Below are 17,735 nucleotides of genomic sequence, written 5' to 3'. Positions count from 1 at the left end.
GGGGGAGAGTTTTCTTTTATTCATTCACGGGATGTGGGCGTCGCTGGCAAGGCCAGCATTTATTGCCCATCCCTAATTGCCCTTGAGAAGGTGGTGGTGAGCCGCCTTCTTGAACCGCTGCAGTCCGTGTGGTGAAGGTTCTCCCACAGTGCTGTTCGGAAGGGAGTTCCAGGATTTTGACCCAGTGATGATGAACGAACGGTGATATATTTCCAGGTCAGGATGGTGTGTGACTTGGAGGGGAACGTGCAGGTGGTGTTGTTCCCATGTGCCTGCTGCCCTTGTCCTTCTAGGTGGTAGAGGTCGCGGATTTGGGATGGTACACACTGCAGCCACGGTGCGCTGGTGGTGAAGGGAGTGAATGTTTAGGGTGGTGGATGGGGTGCCAATCAAGCAGGCTGCTTTGTCCTGAATGGTGTCGAGCTTCTTGAGTGTTGTTGGAGCTGCACTCATCCAGGCAAGTGGAGAGTATTCCATCACACTCCTGACTTGTGCCTTGTAGATGGTGGAAAGGCTTTGGGGAGTCAGGAGGTGAGTCACTCACCGCAGGATACCCAGCCTCTGACCTGCTCTTGCAGCCACAGTATTTATGTGGCTGGTCCAGTTAAGTTTCTGGTCAATGGTGACCCCCAGGATGTTGATGGTGGGGGATTCGGCAATGGTAATGCCATTGAATGTCAAGAGGAGGTGGTTAGACTCTCGCCTGTTGGAGATGGTCATTGCATAGCACTTGTCTGGCGCAAATGTTACTTGCCACTTATCAACCCAAGCCTGGATGTTGTCCAGGTCTTGCTGCATGCGGGCACGGACTGCTTCATTATCTGAGGGGTAGCGAATGGAACTGAACACTGTGCAATCATCAGCGAACATCCCCATTTCTGACTTTATGATGGAGGGAAAGTCATTGATGAAGCAGCTGAAGATGGTTGGGCCTAGGACACTGCCCTGAGGAACTCCTGCAGCAATGTCCTGGGGCTGAGATGATTGGCCTCCAACAACCACTACCATCTTCCTTTGTGCTAGGTATGACTCCAGCCACTGGAGAGTTTTCCCCCTGATTCCCATTGACTTCAATTTTACTAGGGCTCCTTGGTGCCACACTCAGTCAAATGCTGCCTTTATGTCAAGGGCAGTCACTCTCACCTCACCTCTGGAATTCAGCTCTTTTGTCCATATTTGGACCAAGGCTGTTATGAGGTCTGGAGCCGAGTGGTCCTGGCGGAACCCAAACTGAGCATCGGTGAGCAGGTTATTGGTGAGTAAGTGCCGCTTGATAGCACTGTCGACGACACCTTCCATCACTTTGCTGATGATTGAGAGTAGACTGGTGGGGCGGTAATTGGTCGGATTGGATTTGTCCTGCTTTTTGTGGACAGGACATACCCTGGCAATTTTCCACATTGTCGGGTAGATGCCAGTGTTGTATCTGTACTGGAACAGCTTCTTGGCTAGAGGCGCAGCTAGTTCTGGAGCACAAGTCTTCAAGCACTATAGCTGGGATGTTGTCGGGGCCCATAGCCTTTGCTGTATCCAGTGCACTCAGCCGTTTCCTGATATCACGTGGAGTGAATCGAATTGGCTGAAGACTGACTTCTGTGATGGTGGGGATATCGGGAGGAGGCCGAGATGGATCATCCACTCGACACTTCTGGCTGAAGATGGTTGCAAACGCTTCAGCCTTGTCACGTGCTGGACTCCGCCATCGTTGAGGATGGGGATGTTTACAGAGCCTCCTCCTCCCGTTAGTTGTTTAATTGTCCACCACCATTCACGACTGGATGTGGCAGAGCTTTGATTTGATCCGTTGGTTGTGGAATCGCTTAGCTCTGTCTATAGCATGTTGCTTCCGCTGTTTAGCATGCATGTCGTCCTGAGTTGTAGCTTCACCAGGTTGGCACCTCATTTTTAGGTACGCCTGCTGCTGCTCCTGGCATGCTCTTCTACACTCCTCATTGAACCAGGGTTGATCCCCTGGCTTGAGCGAGGAATATGCCAGGCCATGAGGTTACAGATTGTGCTGGAATACAATTCTGCTGCTGCTGATGGCCCACAGCGCCTCATGGATGCCCAGTTTCGAGCTGCTAGATCTGTTCTGAATCTATCCCATTTAGCACAGTGGTAGTGCCACACAACACGTTGGATGGTGTCCTCAGTGTGAAGATGGGACTTCATCTCCACGAGGACTGTGCGGTGGTCACTCCTACCAATACTGTCATGGACAGATGCATCTGCGACAGGTAGATTGGTGAGGACGAGGTCAAGTAAGTTTTTCCCTCGTGTTGGTTCGCTCACCACCTGCCGCAGGCCCAGTCTCGCAGCTATGCCCTTCAGGACTCAGCCAGCTCGGTCTGTAATGGTGCTACCGAGCCACTCTTGGTGATGGACATTGAAGTCCCCCACCCAGAGTACATTCTGTGCCTTTGCTACCCTTAGTGCTTCCTCCAAATGGTGCTCAACATGGAGGAGGACTGATTCATCAGCTGAGGGAGGACGGTAGGTGGTAATCAGCAGGAGGTTACCTTGCCCATGTTTGACCTGATGCCATGAGATTCCATGGGGTCCAGGGTCAATGTTGAGGACTCCCAGGACTCCCTCCTGACTGTATATCACTGTACCACCACCTCTGGTGGGTCTGTCCTGCCGGTGGGACAGGACATACCCAGGGATGGTGATGGAAGAGTCTGGGACGTTGGCTGAAAGGTATGATTCTGTGAGTATCGCTATGTCAGGTGTTGCTTAACTGGTCTGTGGGACAGCTCTCCCAATTTTGGCACAAGTCCCCAGATATTAGTGAGGAGGACTTTGCAGGGTCGTCTGGGCTTGGTGTTTTGCCGTTGTCGTGTCCGGTGCCTGGTGGTCCGATGCCGGGTGGTCCGTCCGGTTTTATTCTTATTATGACTTTTTGTAGTGAGATTTTACAACTGAGTGGCTTGCTGGGCCATTTCAGAGGGTGATTAAGAATCAACCACATTGCTGTGGGTCTGGAGTCACATATAGGCCAGACCGGGTAAGGGCGGCAGGTTTCCTTCCCGAAAGGACATTAGTGAACTGGATGGGTTTTTATGACAATCCGGTAGCTTCATGGCCATCATTACTGATACTAGTGTTTTTTTATTCCAGATTTTATTTAATTAACTGAATTTAAATTCCCCAGCTGCCGTGGTGGGATTTGAACTCATGATTCTGGATTATTAGTCCAGTAACATAACCACTATGCTACCGTACTCTTAGAATGAGGGAGAGAGGGAGAGTGGGAGAGGGAGAGAGACAGAGGGAGAGAGAATGGGAGGGAGAGAGAGTGGGAGAGGGAGAGAGAGAGAGGGAGAAAGAGAGAGAGAGAGAGCCAGAGGGAGAGACACAGAGGGAGAGAGACAGAGGGAGAAACAAAGAGAGAGAGAGAGAGCGAGAGAGATAGGGAGACAGAGGAAGAGAGGGAGAGAGATAGAGAGAGAGGGAAAGATGGAGAGAGAGGGAGGGAGTCAGGGAGAGAGAGAGAGAGAGAGAGAGAGAGGCAGAGGAAGAGAGAGAGGCAGAGGAAGAGAGAGAGGGGGGAGAGTGAAGAAGGGAGAGAGACCAAGGAAGAGGGAGAGAAAGTGACAGCGATAGAGAGGGAGAGATGGAGAGAGGGAGAGATAGAGAGTGACAGCGAGAGTGATGGAGAGACAGCGAGATAGAGGGACAGCGAGAGACAGGGAGCGAGACACACACAGAGAGGGGGAGCGAGAGAGTGAGAAGCAAAGATAGAGAGAGAGTGAGATGGGGGAGAAAGGGAAAGGGAGAGAGACAGAGTGAGAGAGAGAGAGAGAGACAGAGAGAGCGCGTGTCAGAGAGAGAAACAGGGAGAGAGAGGTAGGGAGGGAGTGGGAGAGAGAAAGAGAGAAAGGGAGGGGCAGAGTGGCAGAGAGAGAGGGAGTCAGAGGGAGAGAGAGTGACAGAGTGACAGAGAGGGAGAGAGACACAAACATAGAGGAGAGGGAGAGAGAAAGGATGAGGGAGAGAGGGAATCAGAGATGAAGTATGCACAGAGGAAGCCCTTATACACACAGACACCAAAACACACACATTTTCTCACAAACACAAATGTGCGCCCACACTCACACCCACTCTCTCCCTTGGACCGACGTTCTGGGTATCTGATTCTCACAGCCTGGCCCATGTGAACTTCGCTGGTCCCAGGGGTCAGTCGGGCTGGGCCTGGATACACTGGGCTTCCCTGCCCCCCCACCAGGGTCCTGTGTTACACCCACCCCGGGTACACTGAGCCCCCCACCAGGGTCCCGTGTTCCACCCACCCCGGGTACACTGAGCCCCCCACCAGGGTCCTGTGTTACACCCACCCCGGGTACACTGAGCCCCCCACCAGGGTCCCGTGTTCCACCCACCCCGGGTACACTGAGCCCCCCACCAGGGTCCCGTGTTCCACCCACCCCGGGTACACTGAGCCCCCCACCAGGGTCCCGTGTTCCACCCACCCCGGGTACACTGAGCGCCCCCCCCCAGGGTCCCGTATTCGATCCGGGTATACTGAGCACCCCCCCAGGGTCCCGTGTTACACCCGGGTATACTGAGCCCCCCCCCAGGGTCCTGAGTTACACCCGGGTATACTGAGCCCCCCCAGGGTCCCGTGTTCCATCCGGGTATACTGAGCCCCCCCCCAGGGTCCCGTATTCCATCCGGGTATACTGAGCCCCCCCCCAGGGTCCCGTATTCCATCCGGGTATACTGAGCCCCCCCCCAGGGTCCCGTATTCCATCCGGGTATACTGAGCACCCCCCCAGGGTCCCGTGTTACACCCGGGTATACTGAGCCCCCCAGGGTCCCGTGTTCCACCCGGGTATACTGAGCCCCCCCCAGGGTCCGGTGTTACACCCGGGTATACTGAGCCCCCCCCAGGGTCCCGTGTTACACCCCGGGTAGACTGAGCCCCCCCCAGGGTCAGGAGTTACACCCGGGTATACTGAGCCCCCCCCAGGGTCCCGTGTTACACCCGGGTATACTGAGCACCCCCCCAGGGTCCGGAGTTACACCCGGGTATACTGAGCCCCCCCCCCAGGGTCCGGAGTTACACCCGGGTATACTGAGCCCCCCCCAGGGTCCCGTGTTCCACCCGGGTATACTGAGCACCCCCCCAGGGTCCGGAGTTACACCCGGGTATACTGAGCCCCCCCCAGGGTACGGTGTTACACCCACCCCGGGTACACTGAGCTACCCCCCAGGATCCTTGTTACACCCACCCTGCCCACAGGACCCCCTGTGGGCACATTAAATTCCCACTGGATGGTATGATTCAAAGCCTGGGGCCAGTAAGGATTGTCCCAAACCCATTGATCACCCCCACTCTCCCTCCACTACTCCCCCCCACAGACGAGCAGCTGCCCTTGGCCCAGCACTTGCCAGTGACCCCAGCAGCTGGGCTAAGGAGGGCCAACAGCCAATGGGAGACATCCCAGACAGCAAGCCCCTGGGAGTGCCTGTGGCTACACATTCAAACAATTGGCACAAAGACGGGCTGGGAGACATCACAAACCAGCACAGACCAGCACGGGCCAGCACACACCAGCACGGGCCAGCACACACCAGCACGGGCCAGCACACACCAGCACGGGCCAGCACACACCAGCACGGGCCAGCACACATCTGCATAGGTCAGCACACGCCAGCACAGGACAGCACGGGCCAGCACACATCAGCACGGGCCAGCACACATCAGCACGGGCCAGCACACATCAGCACGGGCCAGCACACATCAGCACGGGCCAGCACGGGCCAGCACACATCTGCATAGGTCAGCACACACCAGCACAGGCCAGCACACATCTGCATAGATCAGCACACATCTGCACAGGCCAGCACACATCTGCACAGGCCAGCACACATCTGCACAGGCCAGCACACATCTGCACAGGCCAGCACACATCTGCACAGGCCAGCACACATCTGCACAGGCCTGCACAGGCAGAATGAGCAGATCCTTTCATGAACAAAGAACAACTGGATTCTCATCTGAGAACAGTGGTGGGCTTGGGTTGGAAACCCTTCCTCCCAGCTCAGCTCAGTGAGTACAATGAGACATGAGCACAGCTGATATAACGAGTACTTCACACACACACTCATCTCAGAACAGAGTGAGGGAACCCAGCAATCAGTCGCCTCGAGTTTACACCAATCATCAGGTCCAGACCTCCACAAGGCATCTCTGCTCCAAACTACCATCACATACGTGTTACCTGAGTAAACCACTGCCTCCTCAACCAGGTCCACACACTACAAACCCCCGGGCCCTCACCGGGCACGACCATCACCGGGCACGGTCAGCACCGGGCACGGTCAGCACCGGGCACGGTCAGCACCGGGCACGCCCTCACCAGGCACGACCCTCACTAGACACAGTTATCACCAGGCACGGCCCTCACGGGGCACGGCCCTCACGGGGCACGGTCAGCACCGGGCACGTCCTCACCGGGCACGGTCATCACCGGGCACGGTCATCACCAGGCACGCTCTCACTGGGCACGGCCATCACCGGGCACGACCCTCACCGGGCACGACCCTCACCGGGCACGGTCAGCACCGGGCACGCCCTCACCGGGCACGGCCATCACCGGGCACGACCCTCACTAGACACAGTCATCACTGGGCACGGTTAGCACCGGGCACAGTCATCACCGGGCACAGTCATCACCGGGCACAGTCATCACCGGGCACAGTCATCACCGGGCACGACCCTCACTGGACACAGTCATCACCGGGCACGGTCATCACCGGGCACGGTCATCACCGGGCACAGTCATCACCGGGCACGGTCATCACCGGGCACGGTCATCACCGGGCACGGTCATCACCGGGCACGCCCCTCACCGGGCACGGCCCTCACCAGGCACAGTCATCACCGGGCACAGTCATCACCGGGCACGGTCATCACCGGGCACGGTCATCACCGGGCACGGTCATCACCGGGCACGGTCATCACCGGGCACGCCCTCACCGGGCACGACCCTCACTCGATACAGTCATCACCAGGCACGGCCCTCACCGGGTACGGTCATCACCGGGCACGCCCTCACCGGGCACGGTCATCACCGGGCACGGTCATCACAAGGCACGCTCTCACTGGGCACGGCCATCACCGGGCACGACCCTCACCGGGCACGACCCTCACTGGGCACGGTCATCACCGGGAACGGCCCTCACCGGGCACACTCCAGTGAGACAGCGCGTGGAGACAGTCCAGTGAGAGAGAGTCCAGCGAGAGAGAGTCCAGCGAGAGAGAGTCCACAGGTGGTTTCACATTTATCAGAAAAGCACATTTTTTTTTTAGAAAATGAACCTGTTCATTGACCCATTCACATCTGCTGAGACCAAACTAACCATACACAAACCACAAAACACAAACCAGCCGCACACAGAGAAAACGCAGTAAAACTTCACCAGAGGTGAGGCCATTCCCGTCACATTGCCGCAGGATACGGAGGCACAGATCATATACTTACATCGACCTCACTAAGGATGACATCAATGATACTCCCAATGACTATCAGAAAGTCAAACACATTCCAGGGATCTCCAAAATAGCCCTAAATAGAATCAACAGAGCAAGAGTGAGAGGAGGCAGGAGAGAGGGGAGAGGAGAGAGGAGGAGAGGGAGGGGGGAAAGGGAAGAGATGGGAGGGAGGAGAGAGAGGAGAGGGGAGGGAGGAGAGAGGGGGAGGGGAGGAGAGGGAGGGGAGGAGGGGAGGAGCGGAGAGGGGAGAAGAGGGGAGGGAGGAGAGAAGAGGGAGGAGAGGGGATGGAGGAGAGGGGATGGAGGAGAGGGAGGGAGGGGGGAGAGGAGAGAAGGAAGAGGAGGGGGAGGGAGGAGTGGAGAAGAGAGGAGAGGGAGGTGAAGAGAGAGAGGAGAGGAGAAGGAGGAGAGGGCAGAGAGGAGAGGGGAGGGAGAGAGGAGAGGGACGAGTGGAGAGGGACAAGAGGAGAGCGACGAGAGGAGAGGGAGGAGAGGAGAGGGGAGGGAGGAGGGGAGAGGAGAGAGGGTGGAGAGGGGAGAGTGGTGGAGAGGGGGGAGTGGTGGAAAGAGGTGAGGGAGGAGATGAGAGGGACGGGAGAAGAGCAGAGGGAGGAGAGGTGAGGAGAGGCGAGGGAGGAGAGGCGAGGAGGGGAGAGGAGAGGTAGGAGGAGAGGTTGAAGAGGAAATGGAGGAGAGGAGAGGGAGGAGAGCGGGAAAGATGTGAGGGAGGAGATGAGAGGGAAGGGAGAAGAGGAGAGGGAAGGGAGAAGAGGAGAAGGAGGGGAGGAGAGGAAGAGTGGAGAGGAGAGGAGAGGAGAGGGAGAAGAGAGGGAAAGAGGTGAGGGAGGAGATGAGAGGGAAGGGAGCAGAGAAGAGGAAAGGAGAAGGAGGAGAGGAGAGGAGGGAAGGGAGGAGATGAGAGGGAAGGAGGTGAAGGAGAGAAAGGAGGGGAGAGGGAGGTGAGGAGATGGAGTAGAGGAGAGGGTGCAAGAGGAGAGGTTGAAGAGGAAAGGGAGGAGAGGATAGGTGAGGAGAGGAGAGGAGAGGGAAGGGAGGAGAGGAGAGGGAGGAGAGGAGGGAAGATAGGAGATGAGAGGAGAGGAGAAGGAGGTGGGGAGAGGAGATGGAGGAGAGGAGATGGAGGAGAGGAGCAGCAGGAGAGGAGAGGGAGGAGAGAGGGGGTAAAGTACAATAAACTATTGGGGAGAGAGGGGGTAAATTACAATAAACTTTTGGGGAGAGTGGGGGTAAATTACAACAAACTATTGGGGAGAGAGGGGGTAAATTACAACAAACTTTAGGGGAGAGAGGGGGGAAATTACAACAAAATATTGGGGGAGAGAGGGAGTAAATTATAATAAACTATTGGGGAGAGAGGGGGTAAATTACAATAAACTATTGTGGAGAGAGGGGGTAAATTACAATAAACTATTGGGGAGAGACGGGGCAAATTACAATAAACTATGGGGGAGAGAGGGGGTAAATTACAATAAACTATTGGGGAGAGAGGGGGTAAATTACAATAAACTGTGGAGCAGAGAGGGGGTAAGTTACAATAAACTATGGGGAAGAGAGGGGGTAAATTATAATAAACTATTGGGGAGTGAGGGGGTAAATTAAAATAAACTATGGGGGAGAGAGGAGGTAAAATACAATAAACTGTGGAGCAGAGAGGGGGTAAGTTACAATAAACTATGGGGAAGAGAGGGGGTAAATTATAATAAACTATTGGGGAGAGAGGGGGTAAATTAAAATAAACTATGGGGGAGAGAGGAGGTAAAATACAATAAACTATTGGGGAGAGAGTGGGCAAATTACAATAAACTGTGGGGGAGAGAGGGGGTAAATTACAATAAACTATGGGGAAGAGAGGGGGTAAATTATAATAAACTATTGGGGAGAGAGGGGGGAAATTACAATAAACTATGGGGAAGAGAGGGGGTAAATTACAATAAACTATTGGGGAGAGAGGGGGTAAATTAGAATAAACTATTGGGGAGAGAGGGGGGAAATTGTAATAAACTATTGGGGGAGAGAGGGGGCAAATTATAATAAACTATTGGGGAGAGAGGGGGTAAATTACAATAAACTATTGGGGAGAGCAGGGGTAAATTATAATAAACTATTGGGGAGTGAGGGGGTAAATTACAATAAACTATTGGGGAGAGAGGGGGTAAATTACAATAAACTATTGGGGGAGAGAGGGGGTAAATTATAATAAACCATTGGGGAGAGAGGGGGTAAATTATAATAAACTATTGGGGAGAGAGGGGGTAAATTATAATGAACTATTGGAGAGAGAGAGGGTAAATTACAATAAACTATTGGGGAGAGAGGGGGTAAATTACAATAAACTATTGGGGAGAGAGGGGGTAAATCACAATAAACTATTGGGGGGAGAGGGGGTAAATCACAATAAACTATTGGGGGGAGAGGGGGTAAATTACAATAAATTATTGTGGAGAGAGGGGGAAAATTACAATAAACTATCGGGGGAGAGAGGGAGTAAATTATAATAAACTATGGGGGAGAGAGGGGATAAATTATAATCAACTATTGGGGGAGAGAGGGGGTAAATTATAATAAACTACTGGGGAGAGGGGGTAAATTATAATAAACTATTGGGGAGAGAGGGGGTAAATTATAATAAACTATTGGGGAGAGAGGGGGTAAATTACAATAAACTATTGGGGGAGAGAGGGGGTAAATGAAAATAAACTATTGGGGAGAGAGAGGGTAAATTACAATAAACTATTGGGGGAGAGAGGGGGTAAATTATAATAAACAATTGGGGAGAGAGGGGATAAATTACAATAAACTATTGGGGAGAGAGGGGGTAAATTACAATAAACTATTGGGGAGAGAGAGGGTAAATTACAATAAACTATTGGGGGAGAGAGGGGGTAAATTATAATAAACTATTGGGGAGAGAGGGGATAAATTACAATAAACTATTGGGGTGAGAGGGGGTAAATTACAATAAACTATTGTGGAGAGAGGGGGTAAATTACAATAAACAATTGGGGAGAGAGGGGGAAGTTACAATAAACTATTGGGGAGAGAGGGGGTAAATTACAATAAACTATTGGAGAGAGAGAGGGTAAATTACAATAAACTATTGGGGAGAGAGGGGGTAAATTACAATAAACTATTGGGGAGAGAGGGGGTAGATTACAATAAACTATTGGGGAGAGAGGGGGTAAATTAGAATAAACTATTGGGGAGTGAGGGGGTAAATTACAATGAACTATTGGGGAGAGAGGGGGTAAATGATCATAAACTATTGGGGAGAGAGAGGGTAAATTACAATAAACTATTGGGGGAGAGAGAGGGTAAATTACAATAAACTATTGGGGGAGAGAGGGGTAAATTATAATAAATTATTGGGGAGAGAGGGGGTAAATTACAATAAACTATTGGGGAGAGAGGGGGTAAATTAGAATAAACTATTGGGGAGAGAGGGGGGAAATTACAATAAACTATTGGGGAGAGAGGGGTAAATTACAATAAACTATTGGGGAGAGAGGGGGTAAATTACAATAAACTATTGTGGAGGGGGCAAATTACAATGAACTATGGGGGAGAGAGGGGGTAAATTATAATAAACTATTGGGGAGTGAGGGGGTTAATTAAAATAAACTATGGGGGAGAGAGGAGGTAAAATAGAATAAACTATTGGGGAGAGAGTGGGCAAATTACAATAAACTGTGGGGGAGAGAGGGGGTAAATTACAATAAACTATGGGGAAGAGAGGGGGTAAATTATAATAAACTATTGGGGAGAGAGGGGGTAAATTAAAATAAACTATGTGGGAGAGAGGAGGTAAAATACAATAAACTATTGGGGAGAGAGTGGGTAAATTACAATAAACTGTGGGGGAGAGAGGGGGTAAATTACAATAAACTATGGGGAAGAGAGGGGGTAAATTATAATAAACTATTGGGGAGAGAGGGGGTAAATTACAATAAACTATTGGGGAGAGAGGGGGTAAATTATAATAAACTATTGGGGAGAGCAGGGGTAAATTATAATAAACTATTGGGGAGTGAGGGGGTAAATTACAATAAACTATTGGGGAGAGAGGGGGTAAATTACAATAAACTATTGGGGGAGAGAGGGGGTAAATTATAATAAACCATTGGGGAGAGAGGGGGTAAATTATAATAAACTATTGGGGAGAGAGGGGTAAATTATAATAAACTATGGGGGAGAGAGGGGGTAAATTACAATAAACTATTGGGGAGAGAGGGGGTAAATTATAACAAACTATGGGGGAGAGAGGGGGTAAATTATAATAAACTACTGGGGAGAGAGGGGGTAAATTATAATAAACTATTGGGGAGAGAGGGGGTAAATTAAAATAAACTATGTGGGAGAGAGGAGGTAAAATACAATAAACTATTGGGGAGAGAGTGGGTAAATTACAATAAACTGTGGGGGAGAGAGGGGGTAAATTACAATAAACTATGGGGAAGAGAGGGGGTAAATTATAATAAACTATTGGGGAGAGAGGGGGTAAATTACAATAAACTATTGGGGAGAGAGGGGGTAAATTATAATAAACTATTGGGGAGTGAGGGGGTAAATTACAATAAACTATTGGGGAGAGAGGGGGTAAATAACAATAAACTATTGGGGGAGAGAGGGGGTAAATTATAATAAACCATTGGGGAGAGAGGGGGTAAATTATAATAAACTATTGGGGAGAGAGGGGTAAATTATAATAAACTATGGGGGAGAGAGGGGGTAAATTACAATAAACTATTGGGGAGAGAGGGGGTAAATTACAATAAACTATTGGGGAGAGAGAGGGTAAATTACAATAAACTATTGGGGAGAGAGGGGGTAAATTACAATAAACTATTGGGGAGAGAGGGGGTAAATCACAATAAACTATTGGGGGGAGAGGGGGTAAATTACAATAAATTATTGTGGAGAGAGGGGGCAAATTACAATAAACTATGGGGGAGAGAGGGGGTAAATTACAATAAACTATTGGGGAGAGAGGGGGAAGTTACAATAAACTATTGGGGAGAGAGGGGGTAAATTACAATAAACTATTGGAGAGAGAGAGGGTAAATTACAATAAACTATTGGGGGGAGAGGGGGTAAATTACAATAAATTATTGTGGAGGGAGGGGGAAAATTACAATAAACTATCGGGGGAGAGAGGGAGTAAATTATAATAAACTATGGGGGAGAGAGGGGATAAATTATAATCAACTATTGGGGGAGAGAGGGGGTAAATTATAATAAACTACTGGGGAGAGAGGGGGTAAATTATAATAAACTATTGTGGAGAGAGGGGGCAAATTACAATAAACTATTGGGGAGAGAGGGGGTAAATTAGAATAAACTATGGGGGAGAGAGGGGGTAAATTACAATAAACTATTGGGGAGAGAGGGGGTAAATTAGAATAAACTATTGGGGAGAGAGGGGGGAAATTGTAATAAACTATTGGGGGAGAGAGGGGGTAAATTATAATAAACTATTGGGGAGTGAGGGGGTAAATTACAATGAACTATTGGGGAGAGAGGGGGTAAATGATCATAAACTATTGGGGAGAGAGAGGGTAAATTACAATAAACTATTGGGGGAGAGAGGGGGTAAATTATAATAAACTATTGGGGAGAGAGGGGGTAAATTATAATAAATTATTGGGGAGAGAGGGGGTAAATTACAATAAACTATTGGGGAGAGAGGGGTAAATTACAATAAACTATTGGGGAGAGAGGGGTAAATTACAATAAACTATTGTGGAGAGAGGGGGCAAATTACAATAAACTATGGGGGAGAGAGGGGGTAAATTATAATAAACTATTGGGGAGTGAGGGGGTAAATTAAAATAAACTATGGGGGAGAGAGGAGGTAAAATAGAATAAACTATTGGGGAGAGAGTGGGCAAATTACAATAAACTATGGGGAAGAGAGGGGGTAAATTATAAAAAATTATTGGGGAGAGAGGGGGTAAATTACAATGAACTATTGGGGAGAGAGGGGTAAATTACAATAAACTATTGGGGAGAGAGGGGTAAATTACAATAAACTATTGTGGAGAGAGGGCGCAAATTACAATAAACTATGGGGGAGAGAGGGGGTAAATTATAATAAACTATTGGGGAGAGAGGGGGCAAATTATAATAAACTATTGGGGAGAGAGGGGGTAAATTATAATAAACTATGGGGGAGAATGGGGGTAAATTACAATAAACTATTGGGGAGAGAGGGGGTAAATTATAATAAACTATGGGGGAGAGAGGGGGTAAATTATAATAAACTATTGGAGAGAGAGGGGGTAAATTACAATAAACTATTGGGGAGAGAGGGGGTAAATTACAATAAACTATTGGGGAGAGAGTGGGTAAATTACAATAAACTATTGGGGGTGAGAGGGGGTAAATTACAATAAACTACTGGGGGAGAGAGCAGGTAAATTATAATAAACTATTGGGGAGAGAGGGGGTAAATTATAATAAACTATTGGGGAGAGAGGGGGTAAATTACAATAAACTATTGGGGAGAGAGGGGGTAAATTATAATAAACTATTAGGGAGAGAGGGGGTAAATTACAATTAACTATTGGAGAGAGAGGGGGTAAATTATAATAAACTATTGGGGAGAGAGGGGGTAAAGTACAATAAACTATTGGGGAGAGAGGGGGTAAATTACAATAAACTATTGTGGAGAGAGGGGGTAAATTACAATAAACAATTGGGGTGAGAGGGGGCAAATTACAATAAACTATGGGGGAGAGAAGGGGTAAATTATAATAAACTATTGGGGAGAGAGGGGGTAAATTACAATAAACTATTGGGGAGAGAGGGGGTAAATTATAATAAACTATGGGGGAGAGAGGGGGTAAATTATAATAAACTATTGGAGAGAGAGGGGGTAAATTACAATAAACTATTGGGGAGAGAGGGGGTAAATTACAATAAACTATTGGGGAGAGAGTGGGTAAATTACAATAAACTATTGGGGGTGAGAGGGGGTAAATTACAATAAACTACTGGGGGAGAGAGCAGGTAAATTATAATAAACTATTGGGGAGAGAGGGGGTAAATTATAATAAACTATTGGGGAGAGAGGGGGTAAATTACAATAAACTATTGGGGAGAGAGGGGGTAAATTATAATAAACTATTAGGGAGAGAGGGGGTAAATTACAATTAACTATTGGAGAGAGAGGGGGTAAATTATGATAAACTATTGGGGAGAGAGGGGGTAAAGTACAATAAACTATTGGGGAGAGAGGGGGTAAATTACAATAAACTATTGTGGAGAGAGGGGGTAAATTACAATAAACAATTGGGGTGAGAGGGGGCAAATTACAATAAACTATGGGGGAGAGAAGGGGTAAATTATAATAAACTATTGGGGAGAGAGGGGGTAAATTACAATAAACAATTGGGGAGAGAGGGGGTAAATTAGAATAAACTATTGTGGAGAGAGGCGGTAAATTACAATAAACTATTGGGGAGGGGGGGGGTAAATTCTGATAAAGTATTGGGGAGAGAGGGGGTGAATTATAATAAACTGTTGGGGAGAGAGAGTTAAATTATAATAAACTATCGGGGGAGAGAGGGGGTAAATTACAATAAACTATTGTGGAGAGAGGGGCCAAATTACAATAAACTATGGGGGAGAGAGGGGGTAAATTATAAAACACTATTGGGGAGAGAGGGGGTAAATTGTAATAAACTATTGGGGAGAGAGGGGGTAAATTACAATAAACTATGGGGGTGACAGGGGATAAATTATAAAACACTATTGGGGAGAGAGGGGGTAAATTAGAATAAACTATTGGGGAGAGAGGGGGTAAATTATAATAAACTATTGGGGAGAGAGGGGGTAAATTACAATAAACGATTAGGGAGAGTTGGGGTAAATTACATTAAACTATTGGGGAGAGAGGGGGTAAATTACAATAAACTATTGGGGAGAGAGGGGGCAAATTACAATAAACTATTGGGGAGAGAGGGGGCAAATTACAATAAACTATTGGGGAGAGAGGGGGCAAATTACAATAAACTGTGGGGAAGAGAGGGGGTAAATTAAAATAAATTATGGTGGAGAGGGGGGTAAAATACAATAAACTATTGGGGAGAGAGGGGGAAATTATAATAAACTATTGGGGAGAGAGGGGGTAAATTATAATAAACTATTGGGGAGAGAGGGGGTAAATTATAATAAACTATTGGAGAGAGGGGGTAAATTACAATAAACTATGGGGGAGAGAGGGGGTAAATTACAATAAACTATTGGGGGAGAGAGGGGGTAATTTAAGATCAACTATTGGGGAGAGAGGGGGTAAATTATAATAAACTGTGGGGGAGAGAGGGGATAATTTATAATCAACTATTGGGGGAGAGAGGGGGTAAATTATAATAAACTGTGGGGGAGAGAGCGGTTAATTTATAATCAACTATTGGGGGAGGGGGTAAATTATAATAAACTATGGGGGAGAGAGGGGGTAAATTACAATAAACTATTGGGGAGAGAGGGGGTAAATTATAATAAACTATGGGGGAGAGAGGGGGTAAATTATAATAAACTATTGGGGAGAGAGGGGATAAATTACAATAAACTATGGGGGAGAGAGGGGGTAAATTACAATAAACTATTGGGGAGAGAGGGGGTCAATTATAATAAACTATGGGGGAGAGAGAGGGTAAATTACAATAAACTATGTGGGAGAGAGGGTTTAAATTACAATAAACAATTGGGGAGTGAGGGGGTAAATTATAATAAACAATTGGGGAGTGAGGGGGTAAATTACAATAAACTATTGGGGAGAGGAGGTAAATTATAATAAACTATTGGGGAGAGAGGGGGTAAATTATAATAAACTATTGGGGAGAGAGGGGGTAAATTACAATAAACTATTGGGGAGAGAGGGGGTAAATTATAATAAACTATTGGGGAGAGAGAGTTAAATTATAATAAACTATCGGGGGAGAGAGGGGGTAAATTACAATAAACTATGTGGGAGAGAGGGTTTAAATTACAATAAACAATTGGGGAGTGAGGGGGTAAATTATAATAAACAATTGGGGAGTGAGGGGGTAAATTACAATAAACTATTGGGGAGAGGAGGTAAATTATAATAAACTATTGGGGAGAGAGGGGGTAAATTATAATAAACTATTGGGGAGAGAGGGGGTAAATTACAATAAACTATTGGGGAGAGAGGGGGTAAATTATAATAAACTATTGGGGAGAGAGAGTTAAATTATAATAAACTATCGGGGGAGAGAGGGGGTAAATTATAATAAACGATGGGGGAGAGAGGGGGTAAATTACAATAAACTATTGGGGGAGAGAGGGGGTAAATTACAATAAACTATTGGGGGTGAGAGGGGGTAAATTACAATAAACTATTGGGGGTGAGAGGGGGTAAATTACAATAAACTATTGGGGAGAGAGGGGGTAAATTGCAATAAACTATTGGGGACAGAGGGGGTAAATTACAATAAACTATTGGGGAGAAAGGAGGTAAATTACAATAAACTATTGGGGAGAGAGGGGGTAAATTACAATAAACTATTGGGGAGAGAGGGGGTAAATTACAATAAACTATTGGGGAGAGAGGGGGTAAATTACAATAAACTATTGGGGAGAGAGGGGTAAATTATAATAAACTATTGGGGAGGAGGTAAATTATAATTAACTATTGCGGAGCGAGGGGTAAATTACAATAAACTATTGGGGAGAGAGGGGGTAAATTATAATAAACTATGGGGGAGAGAGGGGGTAAATTACAATAAACTATTCGGGAGAGAGGGGGTAAATTATAATAAACTATGGGGGAGAGAGGGGGTAAATTATCATAAACTATTGGGGTGAGAGGGGGTAAATTACAATAAACTATTGGGGGAGAGAGGGGGTAATTTAATGTCAACTATTGGGGAGAGAGGGGGTAAATTATAATAAACTATGGGGGAGAGAGGGGATAATTTATAATCAACTATTGGGGGAGAGAGGGGGTAATTTATAATCAACTATTGGGGGAGGGGGTAAATTATAATAAACTATGGGGGAGAGAGGGGTTAAATTACAATAAACTATTGGGGAGAGAGGGGGTAAATTATAATAAACTATGGGGGAGAGAGGGGGTAAATTATAATAAACTATTGGGGAGAGATGGGGTAAATTATAATAAACTATTGGGGAGAGAGGGGGTAAATTACAATAAACTATTGGGGAGAGAGGGGGTAATTTATAATCAACTGTT

General features: G+C 47.7%; 1 protein-coding gene across 1 annotated transcript in view; it reads right to left on the bottom strand.

The window, feature by feature from the left end:
* LOC137311115 (voltage-dependent L-type calcium channel subunit alpha-1S-like) overlaps positions 1 to 17,735 on the bottom strand; it is a 108,390-nt gene that overhangs the window by 75,853 nt on the left and 14,802 nt on the right. The window contains exon 3 of the mRNA XM_067978482.1: positions 7,491 to 7,574. Coding sequence (XP_067834583.1) covers positions 7,491 to 7,574 — 84 coding nt within the window. The remainder of the gene's footprint in view (positions 1 to 7,490; positions 7,575 to 17,735) is intronic.

The sequence above is a fragment of the Heptranchias perlo genome, unplaced genomic scaffold, assembly GCF_035084215.1.
Source record: "Heptranchias perlo isolate sHepPer1 unplaced genomic scaffold, sHepPer1.hap1 HAP1_SCAFFOLD_297, whole genome shotgun sequence".
In the NCBI taxonomy this organism is placed as follows: Eukaryota; Metazoa; Chordata; class Chondrichthyes; order Hexanchiformes; family Hexanchidae; genus Heptranchias; species Heptranchias perlo.
Note: the sequence above shows the minus strand (reverse complement) of the source record. Positions and strands in the feature narration are given on the sequence as shown.